A 16,355-nucleotide genomic window follows, 5' to 3' on the forward strand; every position below is an offset into this window, starting at 1 on the left:
CTGTTTGAACCCTCAGAGTGTGGCAGTACCGTAGCGATGAGGACGAGCGCTGCAGAGGTCAATCAGAGCCAGAGCGGCAGCAGCAGTGGCGCCCAGTGCTTCTCCAACCCCAGTTACCACACTGTGGCCCAGTGTAACGTTGTCTCCACCATCTCCAGCAACCTAGATGGGACCCTGACCCTCAAAGTATGACCACTCTCCATGTGTGTTTCCATTAAAACACCCATTCCCCAATAACACACTGCAGCAACAACACACTCTGCTCTTCCTTTCACAGTCAGGCACACTGAAAAGCAGAAATGGCTCCGAGTGGAGGGCCTACTGCAACCTCAACGATCTAGGTTGGTTTTCCTCTCTCTCTTACATGAACCCCTGAATATAGACTTTGTTGGACGGTCACTTCAAGGGCAAAGACGCATGTGCCATAAGTGCAAACCTTTCAATGACACCAGCCTGGACATCGCTATCCTGCTGTGAATGAAGATGAACCAGGGGGTTCCTGTTAAGAAGTAACCTTTGCTCTGATTTTGATAAGATATGCGGGTGGGACAGAGAAATCAGCGCTGCAGAGGTGAATAGGGGTCACTGTGAGCTCATTAGTCCTCTCTCACTTCCCCCGGTTGCACACTTCTATGTGATGACTTGCACTGGGTCAAGCGGTACACTCGTGGTCTATGGGTTACAGAAAATTAAGTGTGATAATAAAATTACTTAATAATAGCTTAGATTTCAGGTTTATTAGCTATCTCCCTTTTTCCTATTTGGCATTTAGCTCCGGTACATTTAATGAATCCTTTATAAAACACTATAATTTGGGTTTATCACTTCATTTGTCAATAGCTGTAACTCCTGCTCTGTAAACATCATGAATTGAAATGTAGTAAAACAAAGTAGCAAAGATGTATAAATGTGTCTTTATGGGAGAAGTTATATTGTTGCCATTTACTGTGCTTTTACAGACAATTAAAAATTGCCTCAGTACAATACACTTGTATTATGTTATAAACAGTGTATGAAATGTTAACATACTCTTTAGAAATGCTAAACTCTTATATACATAGATGATTCCTCATAGTCTCTGGGATTGTGATGGTGCAAACTAAAATAGATTGTAAAAACTGTGCTGCCGATATGAAAAGCCGTGCTTGTGTTCCCATTACAGGCTCATTACTGCTAAGCAGCATGCGAAAATCTGAATATCTTCATACGATTTAGGCTTTGTCATGCTTGACTTAAAAGTCAGATATCTTGATCTGCACATTCCAGTTTGTGTTCGAGCGCACAGCACATCAGTCTTAATGACAAGTCACTTGCAGAGAAAGTCGTGCATGTTCGTCCTGATGTACTGAAGGGTGCATCCGTCCATTAGACGGATGTCGCCTGGCGCCAGACGCGTCTTCTATTCATGATGCTTTGTTGTTTTGGCAAATATCCCATCATGACCACCGTTGATTATACGTGTAAGCTTGTAAGCCTCAGGGGAATGTGATAGAAAGCGGGCGAAGTGTTCAATAACATCCCCCAGTCACATTCCTCATTTTCATCCAACAAAGTAAGACGCACTACATTGTCCCTTAATGAGATACTTGCTGTCAGCCTTCGCACATCGGGGGAATTCATATGTGATGCTTGACTTTTGTGTTTTGACATTTGTTACAGATGTTCAACAGGGAGAGACACAGACACAGAGAGGGTCGAGAAAAGGTAAATAATTCAGTGTAAGAACAGTACGTGCGTAAGTGTGTGTGTGTGTGCGCAGACATACGTTGCATGTAGAATCCTGTTCAGCTTCACCAGCACCAATATTACAAAATCCTTTTATGCTCAACAGCCCATGTATCAGTTTCCCCATTTGGTTTCTCTTCCCCTCCGAGACTGCTATTTATGTGACCTGAAATCCCATATCCTTATATTCTCTATGATTTATGTGAAAACTCTCTCCACTTTGGACAAGATCATGGTGGGCTGAGGTTTTGTTCCAACGGTAATTGCTCTCTATGGCTCAGTGCCCGATACGTCATTTTGTCTCCCACACTGTGCAGTCGGTGGTGAATGTGAGGGACCCAGGGGTGTGAAGAGTGGTCTGAAGGAGCTTTGCTGCGGTCTCTAATGAGGCCTCTTATCAGGCTGATGAGACTGTTATGGATGAGATGAGCCCTCCACTTTCTCCCCTTTGTACTCTGATTACTATATACCACCATTAGTCACATGTCAGAGACAAAAGAAGTACAACTTCTTCCGAATGGCGATGATTTTCATTGCTATTCTCCTGGCCTCGCTGATGTCTCTTTAAATTTGACTTGTGCTGTCTAGAGTCTAGCATTAATACCACTGCTATAGGTAAGTGACAATCTCTTCATCTCTGCTGATACCGAATATGTCCTTGTCTCGCAGCCGCTGCAGATTACATCAAGGGCTCCATGTGCAGCAACAGCTCCTGCTCCCTCAATAGTGAGAATCCATATGCCACCATTAGAGACCCACCGGGGTTGGCTTGCAAGCATACAGAGAGCAGTTACGTGGAGATGAAGTCCCCCTCCCACCGTGAAGTGCCCTTTGGAGGCACTGCCACCCTCCTGGGCAGTGCGAGCAGGAATGTCTATGATGTTGGTGAGTGCGTTGTTGCTCTGATGTGTGGAGCTCAGCAGGGTCCTGCAGCTTATGGCCTCTCTGGTCATGCCCCCTGCTGTGAGCCTGTACAGACTCTGTAAGCCGTGATAAGAGGAAGTGTGAGCTGCCTGCCACTCTATTGCATGCACCTCTCCTCTCTCCTCCCTCTCTTCTCCTCTGTGTGTGCCCGCCACTTTTCTACTTCACTGAGTCTCATGTACCTCTCCTCCTTTTTTTCCCTCCTCCTCCTTCTCTCCCAAACTGTCACAGAGCCGACGGTGAGCGTCCTGCAGGGACCCAATGGAATGGCCACCGGCTTCTCCCAGAGCCCCTATGACCTTCCCCGCAGCAGCCACATCCCCAACCACTATGACATACTGCCGATGCGTCACAGCCCCACACACACACCCCCGCCACCCCCAGAAAGCCCCAGCTCCCTCCTCTAGAGGGTAAACGTTCCCACCTGGCCCTGACAGCGTGCCCACATCCAGGCAACATTCAGCCAACTCTCAACCAACAGCCCTCCCTCGTGTCTCTGTGCGTGTTTGATTTAGATACTGAGATGTGGAGATGAAGGGACGGCCACAGCTCCTCTGGACCCTGCTCTCTTTGGCTCCCTCACTCACAATATTTCTGTGACCCTGAAGGAGGGAGGGGAGGAAAAGAGTGTCCCACACACCAGCGACCATTCGTCCATTTTATTTTCTTACAGAACTGATCACTCAAACTGCTGCCCGGCCTCTTTATGGACCTCCTGAAGTGGAACCTAATGGTTCCAGACTGCGCTATGGGCGGCGTACAGTACATGGATTGTTTGGGGGGATTATTTACAGGGAGAGAGCTATAGTCACTCATTTTTAGCCCATGGTATAGGTTTACTACTAAGGCAGCCAAGTGTTTATGATATCCCCCTAAACAAAAGGGATTTCATCAGGAAGGTATAGCAACCTTGACCGTGTCAAAGCAAGTTAAGATTTACCACATACACACCAGAGTTTATGGTCCTTCACTGTGTGCAGCAGCTGCATCTTAATGTTGAGCTGACATGAAGTGATTACGATCATCTGCTCTGAAGTTAAGACATGTTCTGCCATATAGTCAAGAAACCTCTGTTCTAAATGTTAAACGTGGAAACGTAGCTGAGAGCGAACCCAGTCTGATGAAGCATGGATAAATAATAAAATATATTGTAATGGTCCTTTATTCATTCTTACGCGGTAATGATCACACAATTAATATTAATGTGATCTCTGTCTGTAACTTGAGATTTTCTTTTAAGTTACAGTGTAAATGAGGCCCAGTGTATGTATTCAGGTCACCAGTGTTCATGCCCCTGTTGTATAACTGAGTTACACACACACACACTTACACACACACACACACACACAGTAGGTCTAAACTTTGGATTATTCCCCACACTGATGAAGTGATCAGATCTTGTGTTGTTTTCTATGTGGAAAGCATTTTTCTTGCAAATGTCTTAGTTTACATTTTTGAAATATTGGGTGTTAAGAAGGGATTGTTTTGACTTTTTATGTTTTGTATTTATTAAGGCAATTGCTTTATTCATTAATTTATATTAGTGATGGTGAAGTTTTATCAATGTGACACTAGGATTTAAAAAAAAAAGAAAAGAAAAGATGAGCATGATCAGATAATGGATACCCACCGATGTAGATAACACACAATTTATCTTCTTGTGAGATGATCAGTGTCATTTTGTGAACCGTTTTTGAAGTCACTTAGATTGTTATTTCTCTCTCTGTCAGACTGTAAATTTAAAGTAAGGTTTCATCTGACCAACTCTAGACCCACAAATACCATGTGCAGTATTTACAAAGGGAACTGTATGTAAAAAGTCCATTTTCAAAAATGTTTTATGTTTGTATCAGGCTAAGTAACTTATTTATTGAAGATAATTTATTAATTCACTATGTGAATTCCATTTCACCCTCTGTAGAAGCAATAACATGTTGACAATCGATGCCCAGACAGCATTTCATTAGTACTGGACATTATCTTTGACCATCTTTGACCAGTGTGGTGACAGTGGATCATATTTTATGTGGCTGTTTTTCCTCCGAGGAACGTTTTTCCAGTTGCTGTCATATCAATGCTGCTTGTTGTTTTGGTACATAAATTTCAAATTAAAAGCCTATTCTATCATCAGAAACCTGTTTCAGTCAGGTCTATACACTGGAGAGATAGAGGGTGACTTTAATGAATTCACTGCTGATGTCAAGTGTTGGACAGGGCATGTCTCTCCTCATCTGTGGCGGGGAATATTGAAATGTCACAGTGATGAATGTTGACGAGACTGTTTGTTGCAGGTGAATGAAGGTTTCCACTAACAAATAAGAAATGTTATTCAAGTCTGTAGCAGAGTGCTTACCATTTATGACCTCCCTCTGCCTGAATTACAAAGTGTCAAAATGTTTTGAGTCTGGAATCAACAGGTGAGAAAAATCATGGCCACGCATTATTTTTTGTAAACATCCTCTAGACTCAAGAATTGGCCTACTCTATCAGAGAGCTCTCATGTTAAATAGACTCTTCAAAGAGGTGACTATGCAATTTCAGCTCTGCGCAGCTTGGGATTTGAATAGCACTTTATTATTTTAAAGGTATGTCAAGCTTATCTTCAAACAACGAGACGCTGGTGGCAAACTTCAGTCAGGGGACAGAATCGCCCTCATATTTATTGTATGAGAAAAGGCTGAATTCCTACAGTCAGCACCACCACTGTTTCATTTCTAATAAACCTGACAGTGTGGGAATTCAACCTTTTCCTGAACTGTACTCCAGGCTGAGAAGCATGACTGTGGCACCTCTGACCACCGCCAGCATCACTGACGAGAAGGTGCTCTGTTGCACTGAGCGGGAGGCTTCAGAGTGAACACAGCACCACCACAGAGCGCTAGCTTTGTTGGTGAGAGTGTACTGTAGATACTGGTGATACAATGAAAGTTTAATGTGTTTAACAGACTTATCAGATGCTGAAACACTGCACGTAAGTTTGGAACACACACTGACAGGATTTTACAGCATTTTTTAAATCTTTATTCACATCCATCAGGAGCAGAACAATAGGAATGATGGTCAACACGACACCTCCACCATAGTGACGTCCTGGGGTACATTTGCCTTTTTATTGATGTAAAGTTACTTTTTAATTTCTCTTGGTACCTTTCTACGAGATTTGCACCAGGAGATGAGATGTTGATTATCAAATATTTTGAAATTGTTACCATATGAATTGAGATAATGCAAGATATTCCTTTATTAGTCCCAAAGTGAGGAAATGTTCAGTGTTACAATACAGTGAAAGAAAACTGCAAAACAATGATATCAAGTACTTAAAGATACATACTTGTGCAATTAAACATTGAATATGATAAAATACAATGCATGAGGCAGAATTAGATGCAATATGCAAATATAAAATGTTCTACCTGTTCAGTCTTTCATTTATGCATAAAATGCAAATATGACTGTGGACTTACAGGACTGCAGTGTTTCACAGGCACAAGCTGAACTACCGCTTCAGGCGTCTAATGACCTCCACAACAAAACCAAACCTGCATAAAATGATCTGCAGTGAAACAATGTTCTCTCAATGATAAGTCTGAACTCTGTCTGATGCATGAAGAGACGCCGCTGAATTGAAGCTGATTATTAAGCAAGTTGTCTTCACTGTAAACAGAAAGGCTCATATGGAAGCATGGAGAAGGTGTGAAAACCCATTACAGCGGAGGAGCTCCGGTTGCTTCTCAGTGATTAGGAGCAGTTTCCTGAGCTCCACAGATGATGGACACACCGCCCAGTTGACAGCCAACAATTCCTGAGTGATGCCCCACTGAAAGGAAAGGCAGCCAGTAAGTCAAGGAGCTAATGGACCGAATACAAGTGAGTACTTCAGAGAGAGAGAGAGTAAGAAAATACAAGGTCACACCACGGTAAGGTGAGATACTGATTTTGGTGTAGTTTGTTTCATCTTCTCAACGTGAAATAATTCATATGATAGGCTACCTCGCGGCGGCTTACAGAGGTAAAGAGGAGCACCAACACAGAGACTACATTCAACTTCCAGATGTCAGATTCACAGCTGGGCAGACAGTGTAAGGTGGAAAGTGTTCACACTGTGTGAGAATCAGATCTCACTCTTCCCAGCAGGAGATTTCCCTGAAAATGTAACTGGAACCATTATTGATGTTCAAATAGAGGTACGATTACTGCTGTTCAGGAGCCGACACCGCCTCTTTCCAACTGAGTCACTGTGACAAAAGAAGGAAATATTTTTGATTTTCTGTGGTTTTAAATGATTGTTCAACCTTTCTGGGCTGTACTGGTTAGAGGTCAGTGTTAATATGTAAATAAATGTTGTCAATCTAAGCATTTTTGTTTTAGTAGAGGAAGGACATTGTTTTTCTATGTATCACATTTTCAGGTATAAAATTAATCACAGTTGGAAAAAGACTAATCTCTGACTCTCTGTTCCTGTTCCTTTTTCAGGGGAATGCCTTGAATGCTTAAGTTATTCAGTCGGCTGCATATTTTCACTTGATTAAATCCACCAGTTAAAGTTCTGTGCAACTGGCAGGTTTCGAATGTAAAAATGACAATGAGAGATGTGAAGACTTCATGGACCACATTTTATCAGGTGAGTTCAGTGTGCTTTGCATTAACAACATGTACTGTAGGCTACAGAAGAATATAATACATTTATTATAACAAAGAGGAATACATACAGGAGAAAAAAGAAAAACACCTAAAGACAATGAGGCCCACATCAACCACACAGACTTAAACTAGCAGGGAAAGTGTGAAACTTCAAGTACACAACAAACACTCAGTTGCACTCTGCACAGGAGTGTTATTTAAATAGTAAAAGTAGCCTATGTTTGGACTGAGGTACAGTAGCCTAATGATTTGCAGGGGAATTGTATCTAGGTTGTGCAGTATGAAACTCTGCTCTCCATTACTGTCCAGCAGATGTTGTCAAGACAACAGTTGATGTCAAATTGTAGCACAATAACCAATATTAGCCAACAAAGTTATTTCCTGTTTTGTGAAGCTGCAATCCAAGCACCACAACATTATTTAGCTTCATGAAAACCAGATGGAAATAATAGAGAAATGTAATGATAGAACCTGGACAGTGTATGAATCATGTGCAGGACCGTCTCTTGGCTGATTATTTAAGGGCTGTAAAATATTGCAGAGGAAAAAGAAGAACTGCGGGGACTTACTAATGCAGGCTTCCGGCATAATCCTTTCTGCTGCAGTCAGCCTGTCAGCTATAGCTTTCAGCCAAAGCTATTTTTCTCAGAAGCTGCCACAGAAAAGAGGCTATTCTTCTAAATGATCTGACAGAGTTGCCCCTATGGTTTATTCTCAAGAGACTGTACACCTGGATGCTGACCACACTGCGACTGGATAACCTGTCACTTTTACTTCAGTCTGACATCGGCTGCTGAGAGCCATGGAGGTAGATTTATGTGGAAGTGAGGAGAACATGAGTTGGAAACTTTTTCCTTTTTTCCTCAGCATCTGGCTCATTTGTGTTGAGAGATGCTTCACTTCTTATTGTCACAATGAATGTAATCAGTGGCTGCATCTTTACTGAGCCATTCTTAACAGATAATCAGTATTCATCACAGTCATGATCATTTTCACTTCCTGTGTCTATACCTGCTCTTAAATAGAGATGTAGCCTACCTTGATATAACTCCGACCAACTGAGCTATTACACAAAGTCTGGAACAAAGATAATGCGGACAAAAGCTCTGTGAACTCTGTGAGAACACACTTGCCCGTCGTTTAGGCTACACATCAGCCCAAAGCTGAAAGGGACCGTCTCCCCATGAGGCAAAGCAGAACATTGATGTTTTGTGGTGATTTGTTCTTTTTTCTTCTTTGACAAAAACTCTGTCTTTGTACCTACACAAACTCACTGTGTTGGACCAAGCTACAGAGGTGCTGGAGTCACTATTTTTAAAGAATAAAGGATACACTTAAATTGATGCTGCCTATTGTAAAAAAAAAAAAAAAAAAAAAGCATCCCTGATAAATGTTCTTATACTACTTTTATTAGTAATTTAATTAGTATCTAATCAGTATATATATACTGTATACACACAGGCCTACAGATGGGTTGTTCATAATTAAATTGCTTCATCAGCTCTGAATGTCAATACAAAGTCCTGTAATGAATTCAGTCAACCTTGCTCGATGAAGCCATTTGCCAGGGACGCTGCCGCTCTCCTCCTCGCCGACAGGGGGCAGACAATACAGACGACGTGACGGTGTGGGAGTTGGTGGAGAGCTGAAGACAGTCTACGTCTACGTGAGTGGTTAGTTAGTACCGGGTAGTTAGTAACACATGCGTTTTCTATGGTTTTCTTCCACTGTGGCTGCGTAGTAAAAGCAAAAGTCATGGAAAATAATTCAAAAATATTGAAATTCTAGATAGTTGACACAAATTACGAATATAATTTTGGAACGCAACACTGCGGTTCTATGGTGTAATGGTTAGCACTCTGCGTTCAAGCTGGGGAACATTCGTCCGTCAAAGAAGGGGAAGAAGGGGGGAGAAGGGGGGAGAAGGAAAAAGAGAGAAAAAGGAAGAGAAAGAGGGAAAAATGAGAAAAGAAGAGAGAAAGTGAACTTTTTTGTCCCAATTAACATATTTCAAGCCGTCTGATGACAAATACAGAACTTTTAATATTTTTCAGTGTACCATGGATGGGATCGAACCTGTGACCTTGGAATCTCTTGACTTAACCTATGAATCATTTGGCAAAATTGTAACAATTTTCATGTAAAAGCTTGTCATATTGGCTATAATTTAACATTATTGAATCAATTGGCAGAAATCAAATGATTTTCATTTCAATCAACTTGTCATATTGGCTACTATGTATGTATACTTGACACTTACCTACAATTTCTTCTTGTGTAATGTGTGTATTTAGCTACTTATAACATCATGGTATTTTAATTGAGTGTTGTTATAGCCATTGTTATATTCATTATCATTATTGTTGCTGTTGTATTGTTTTCAACATACTGTCAATAAAAACACTTAGAGTAGTGACAATTGCTGCTCATGAGTTTTATTTACTCAGAAAATGCCAACACAAAGACAGTAACACAAAGTAGTAAAATTAAACCAACACTGAACCTACAAACACTCTACAAATATTTATTCTTCACATAAAAACAATTGTTGTATGAAAATATTCAACTATTTACAATAAAAAATATTATTTACAATTATTAACTATTTACAAAGTACTGTTGATTGATCTTAATTTAGATTTTTCCTCATCTCCTCCAGCCACTGGTCCTTTGGCAGGGATTCTGTCACAGGACAGTATACCTTGCCACGGTACTGGCTGTGGCCAGTTTCTGCTGTGCGGAACTGCCCACACTTTTTGCAGGTATTTGCTGGTACCGTGCGTTTATATGGGCGCTTTAAGGTTACTTCAGTTTCCGCTGTGGATGGATGGATGGGTTGTGGGGTGGTGTTGGTGTTGGGGGGGCCCTGAATAGCTGCTGCCCACTGAAGCACTCCAACTGGTGTCAGAAGCTGAGGTGTCAGAAAAGGTCCTGGTGCTGGGGATGCAGTGAACAGGTTCCTCTTTGGCATGATGGGCCGAGAAAGCTGGGTGGTTGAAGCTCTCTGGTTTTGCCTGGCCTGGCCTGCCGTACTCGCGGGCAGCTGGTACTGGTGCTCCTGCTGTGCCCGCATTGGCTGATCAGGGAGCACTCTTGCCTCCTGAAGAGGCTGCGCTGACACAGGGAGGGCTGGAGGCAGGACAGTGCCCTGCAGTCTCACAGAGAGCTCCAGTCTCTTTTGCCGCCGGTTGTGCCACTGGATGAGGGTGTTTTGGTTCACCTCAACCAGCTGAATGTCTGTGCCCTGCATCACGAGCGCATTGCCAGTGACAATCTGTCTGATTCGATGGTAGTCCCTAAGAATTAAGGACCACCTCGAATCAGTTGTCTTGCCTCGTTTCAGTGGGCTCGGATGCAGGTTGCACAGCCTGATGAAAATGTTTTCAACCAGCCGGCAGCAGTCAGGCCACTGTGCAGGGACGCTACTTGCCCCCAATGTACAGCGGGTGGTGCTCTCCACACCAGGGGTTGTGGAAGGCTTCTTGGGCGTTCTAAATCGCCCACTCAACAATCTGCCCTGGTGTCGTGCAGCATACACCACCTGCTGCTTGTCGTAGTCGTCCAGGCTCTGCCACAGGGAGATGATGGTGTCTGCCTGCTGGTTGTTGAGGAAGAGGGCCGTCTGCTCCCGAAGCTCCACCAGGTACTCTGCAAGGCTGTCCACATGCTGGTACCCAGGGATATTTCTCTCATCAACAGCCTGTGCAAATGATTTAGAAGATTTAGATAAGAATGATAAGCCTTCACTGACACTGGACACTGATGATATGCTATTGATGTTGTGGACTGTATAAATATATATATGTATTCAAAATGAGTGCAAATGTCCATATTCATACATATTCTAATTAAACATACAAACACATACCGCATCTTGAACTCCAGCTACAGGTGATGAAGTAGCTGGAGTGCTGGAAGCCATGGTCGATGTGCCAGAAGCTGTTGATGAGCTGGGTGCTGTGGTGCTTGGAGCTGTGATGGTGGACGTCATGGGAGCTGTGATGGTGACGTCGGATGTCCTGGGTGCAGTGGAGGAGGCAGTTGGTGTTGTGGGTGCGGTGGAGGAGACAGTGGAAGGAGGCAGAGAGGGTTCAAGGACCTCAACCACTGTGGGATCCTCTGGGAGATCAGAGAAGCCCTCATCCTCCTCCATGTTGTCCTCCACATCATGCTCCTCAATGAGCTGAGCCGTCTCCTCTGAATCAGGGTGCATATCCTGCAGCGCCTGGCCAGTCTGCCTGAACAGATACTGCACCCCTATGAGTTCTCCTGAAATAAAAGTTAATAATGTTTAAAAGTTAGTAAAATGAATAAAATATTTTAAAACTGAGTAACATCACTCATGTTCTTACTTATGCAGCATTATTAATGTAGCCATAAGATAGCTACACAACAACACACAAACACAGAATACATGGCCATACACATAAATGTGGCATGCTGGACTGAGAATGTATCTGTTGTGTAGTGTGACTGTGTTCTCCTGTGTCTGTCTGTGGTTGTGGCTCTGTGTATGTGTGTGCACGTGTGGAATAAATGAGCATCGTGGTTGACGTAGAGTTTGTAAGACTGTAACATCTTGTAACTGTAAGTGTTGTTCTTGTTTACTGATTCTGTTGTCCTGTCCATGTGTTTTACAGGTGAGACAAAGGGGAGAGTGAATGGTCTGTGAAAGAGGGAGACACGGGACGTGTGTCTGAGAATGAGTGTGTGAGTGTACGTGCAGTCGTATGAATAATATGAGTGTATCTCAGTAAGCAGCGGCTGTCTGACAGCTGGTTAAAGTTGTTATGTTGCTACTCAGCTGATGTGAGAGTCCGTCTGTCTGTGTGCCACTGTATCCAGTGTTAGCGTCTGTGTCCTTGTCACAGAAATAAAAATAGCCTACATGGTCCTCATCATTTGGAAAGGTGTAACACTTACCGGTGTAATGGGAGGGTGGGCAGAATGCTGGTGCCAACTTCCTGCCAAACAGCTTCTGGTAGTTCTTGTTGACACAGTGAAGCAGGTCACCAGAGTAGCTGCAGAGAGCAGATGATCCAGAGGACAGGGCTGCAGCACCACGGTCCTGGTTCCACCTGTGCAGCCCTTCCAACAGGTAAATTTGAAAATTTACACTGTTGGCACTGGTCCCTGGAAATACATGATTAAGAATCAAATGATTAAATATTCTTGGATTGCACAACACATGCACCAACATGTCTGACAGACACACACCTGGAATGAAGCGATTCAGGTGGAGGTGAAAAGACTCCAGCGATGTAGAGCCTCTGGAACATCTGTAGATGGGAAGCATCACTCCTCCTTTTGAGAGCTCCCCAGTCTTGATGTAAAGTGCAACACCTGGTGGATCCTGGATGCACTTGACATGCTTTTTCTGGACCATCCAGATGTGCTCCATCCTCTCAGTGTCCAGCAGGGGAACTCCAAGGGAGTCGTTGCCACGGCTTCCCATCAACAGCTGCAGCAGCTCCTCCAGCAGCTGAGTCGTGGTCTCCTCCCCACGGGTCCTCCTCCGACAATGCAGAACCAGCTCCTTCCTCGACAGGTGCTTGGGGATGTCACCAGTAGGGAGAGACAAGCCCTGCGCCTGGAGTTGCTGTTGTTTGGCTTCACACAACTGAGCTAAATCAGCAGCGTCCCACTCGAATATGCACGCCGACAGACGTGACATAAAGAGCGGGTACAGCTGATGAGCATCGGTTGTGCAGCCCACAGCGAGTCGGCGCATGAAGTGCCAGATATCCAGCCTTATGGTGAGGTCTGGCCACCCACTGAATCTGGCACTCAGCTTTGTCTCTCCCCCCTCAGCACAGCAGCCACAGTCAACGTAGAGGGCAACGGGGTGGTCCACACCAGCCTGCTGGTATCTTTTCACCAGATCTGCAACCATCAGGTCCAGGCCAGCTCCCTCCTGAGCGGTCAGCACACTCATGAGAATCTGGCCATATTCATTCCCCACAGAAGTGAGCCACAGTGCTGTCCCCTTAGCTGCCCCAGCAAGCTTCTTGATGATCTAAAACACACAAAATGTATAGGACCTCAGTGATGATGACTCAGAAAAACATTGTGCTAATTATAATTATAATATAATATGTAATATCAGCAGACACTTTTAGAGAAAGGAGTTTCTTTAACCTTTTTGGTGGAGTCCATTTTCAAAATGGTTCCATAAACAGAGGTGACGCGTGCCTTGATGTCCTCCATCCTCGTCAGGATGTCCTGGCCGTAAACCGACAGCAGCCACTTACAGCTGGGCACCACAGCAGGCTCCGGTGGCTCAGGGAAGAGCATGGGCACCAGTCCAGGCCGCCGGAGGAAGTCCAGACACTCTGTGGTGTACCGTGCCGCTCGATTCAACCACTCCTCTGTGTGGTTCTCCCTCAGCTGCTTGAGGACCCGGGTTGGACTGTTGCCCAGCCCTCTCTCCCGCAGGAGCCGGATCACCCTGATGTCACAGGCAAACCTTGGATATAGACAGAAAACATATATCAGTAAGATTATTTTACACACTTATCTGTAAAGACGAGGGAAGAGAGAAAGAGACATTACTTACTTTCGTGTGAGGATGACACGGAACTCCGACCTGTGTGCCAAGTCCAGCTGTGTGAGCACAGTCTGACTCCAGGACACATGTGAGGATCTACATTTGGTGCAGACCAGAGTCTCTGCTACCATGTTGTAGATCCGGTCGACATCCAGGACCTGCCGTGCCCTCTTGTGAAGCCCTCCTCCAGCCAGCTGGTGCTGCCCACAGCCCAGGTTGGGACAGACCACCTTCACCTTCCACAGCTTGTACGGCATCCACACAAGAAGCGGATGGGCAAAAAAGCGGTCTGGAGCAGGAGCCTGGTTGTAGACACCGCTGGGCTGAGGTGGGAAGTACCAGAGCTTCAGGTGGTCCTGAAGCTCCAGCTTCCCCTTAGGGCCAGTCCTGAACAGCAGCTTCAAAATCCATTTATGGTCCTCGGGTGGTAAGCTCTCTGACCACAAACGGGGCAGCTGATTTGTTGCCGGTGTTGCTGGTAAGAGGGGGCTCGTGATGGCAGTCTATGCAAAAGATAAAACATAACAAAAACAACAAAACATAAGTACAGGTAATACAGACAGTTACTGTAATCAACACCTCTCATGGTCTACATACACAGTATGACATTAAATATACAATTACGTACGGACACAGTGGCACACACTGTTGTGGGGCTGTGGACAGGTCCTGAGGCTTGCTGTGTCTCAGGGGCCGGTGGAGCCTGTAGGCGAATGGAAAAGAAAACACTCACATCTGTGGCAGTCTGATTTACACCATAACCAATGTCAGCTTCTGCTGTTTAATGTGATGTGTAACATGACTACAGTCTTTCATAAATAGTGCAACAGTGGCACTTTGTGGCACTGACCTTCCCTTTTTACAGGGTTAAGTTTACTGATATACAAATACACAAAAGTTTGAAAAGTGCTTTGTGTCATGACTTACTGGGGCAGTGATACTGGCTGGGGAACAGGTGGTGGCGTCTCCTGTAGCATCCCTAACCCCTCCTGTGGCATCAGTGACTTGTGTCTGTGAAGCAATAAGGTCTGAGTTACTTCTGTTAAAACTCCAGATATTACTGTTGCTATTTGAGCTCTTTTTACCTTTGTTGTTTTTCTGGCAACACTTAGATTTGGCTTTGCAGCCGCGACGTGTGCACCACCAAATCTTGGTTTGTTGAACTGAATGGCAATAAAGCAAAGGACCACATCATCAGGGTGTCATATAGGCTATTGTCAAACCAAAAGTAAACAAAGTGCCAAATCATTATTGTCAATTTGTGAGTGTGAATAACTATCCAATACCATCGACAGTGTCAGCGGTGATGCCCTCTTGATGCCTGCTGGATTCTGTTGCCCTGCTGCAGCTGGCTGCATCTTTAAGATAGAGTAGACAAGACACTAATTAGTTTGTGAAACTTTGATCAACATTCACTAACAGTTAATGACATTGACTGATTCTGTGTTTGTTGCATCACATAAACCTTGCTGCCTGCCGAACTGGGTGGACCCATGGCACCAGTTGCTGCAGTTTGCTGCAGGGGGGGTCCCTGGGGATTAGCTGCAGCTGGCTGTTGCTTTATGACAGAGAGAGCACACACATCATTACTTAACTGATCACACACACAGGTACCTCAGTTTCTAATGGCTGGTGTTACCTTCTGGGTGTGGAATCCGCAGCTGCATTTGCTGATGTCCCCAAACAAGGATCTCTGTCCATGAGACATCCTTGGACACTTCTCAATCTGAAAATAACAGTAATGCATTTGACTGGATTTCATACATTGTAAATGATTGCTTTTCATTTGAGTACATCACATTTATAATAATGATGATTGGATCCTTGCCCTTAATTGTAATCAGTAAGTCATAATGTATGGCAATACAATTTATTAAGCTATTTATAAATACATACCTTTTGATACAGGTCGTACCACTTCTTTTGTCGGGGGGCTGGCCTGTTGCCCTCACTTGCAGGCCAGACCCCAGTGCTGGCAAACCTCCGGAGGCGGGACATCCAGTCTGTGTCTGCCATAGCCTTGTGTGGCTTTTTTGGTGTTGCCTTTGATGACATAAATACATGGACATCATTTAAATGCATGAAAACAAAATAAGTGCATGAACACAGGGTAAGGGCCATGCCCTCCTTCATTAACTACTCTTTTAAACAACCACAGGTGGCATTTGTGTGAGAGTGTGTAAACACGCTTCAACATTTCAAGCTCACATCAGCAGCACATGAGCAACAGAGGAGAGAAAGAAGGACCTGGTACAGAACTATGCTTTTTGAACTTCACTCAGTATTTTAATATCAAGAAATATAATATAAGGTAATAACATGTATTCAGAAACATTAGTGAATGTACTCAGAATAACTCATGCATGTTTGTAAGTTAGCCTAATAAAAGAGGGCTGCTGCTTCTTCCCTCTCACTGTACTGTATGTAATAACGTTATATACATTCTTAAATATTACAGAGACTCCTTAGTGCAACTAAAATAGAGACTAACGTTACAGCGTTATCTGTAAGTGTAATC

General features: G+C 44.0%; 2 protein-coding genes across 16 annotated transcripts in view; one reads left to right on the forward strand and one right to left on the reverse strand.

Annotated features, from left to right (window-relative positions):
- megf11 (multiple EGF-like-domains 11) overlaps positions 1-4,783 on the forward strand; it is a 69,998-nt gene extending 65,215 nt beyond the window's left edge. For 8 of the 15 annotated variants that reach the window (XM_085779036.1, XM_085779037.1, XM_085779041.1 and 5 more), the window contains 5 exons: positions 17-186; positions 278-341; positions 1,660-1,704; positions 2,395-2,610; positions 2,881-4,783. In XM_085779036.1, the coding sequence (XP_085635162.1) occupies positions 17-186; positions 278-341; positions 1,660-1,704; positions 2,395-2,610; positions 2,881-3,056 (671 nt within the window). In that variant the 3' untranslated portion in view covers positions 3,057-4,783. The remainder of the gene's footprint in view (positions 1-16; positions 187-277; positions 342-1,659; positions 1,705-2,394; positions 2,611-2,880) is intronic. The other 7 variants (XM_085779045.1, XM_085779046.1, XM_085779049.1 and 4 more) reach the window with 1 other exon arrangement.
- A 6,494-nt stretch (positions 4,784-11,277) lies between these two features.
- LOC146985784 (uncharacterized) lies at positions 11,278-12,825 on the reverse strand. Its single transcript, XM_085780452.1, has 4 exons — positions 12,508-12,825; positions 12,235-12,423; positions 11,360-11,547; positions 11,278-11,286 (listed from the first exon to the last, which is right to left on the reverse strand). The coding sequence occupies exons 1-4, from the start codon at positions 12,743-12,745 to the stop codon at positions 11,278-11,280; spliced, it is 624 nt and encodes a 207-aa protein (XP_085636578.1). The 5' UTR covers positions 12,746-12,825.
- Positions 12,826-16,355: the final 3,530 nt, after the last annotated feature.

The sequence above is a fragment of the Trachurus japonicus genome, chromosome 6 (assembly GCF_045865225.1).
Source record: "Trachurus japonicus isolate A0001 chromosome 6, Traja_1.0".
NCBI classification, from domain to species: domain Eukaryota; kingdom Metazoa; phylum Chordata; class Actinopteri; order Carangiformes; family Carangidae; genus Trachurus; species Trachurus japonicus.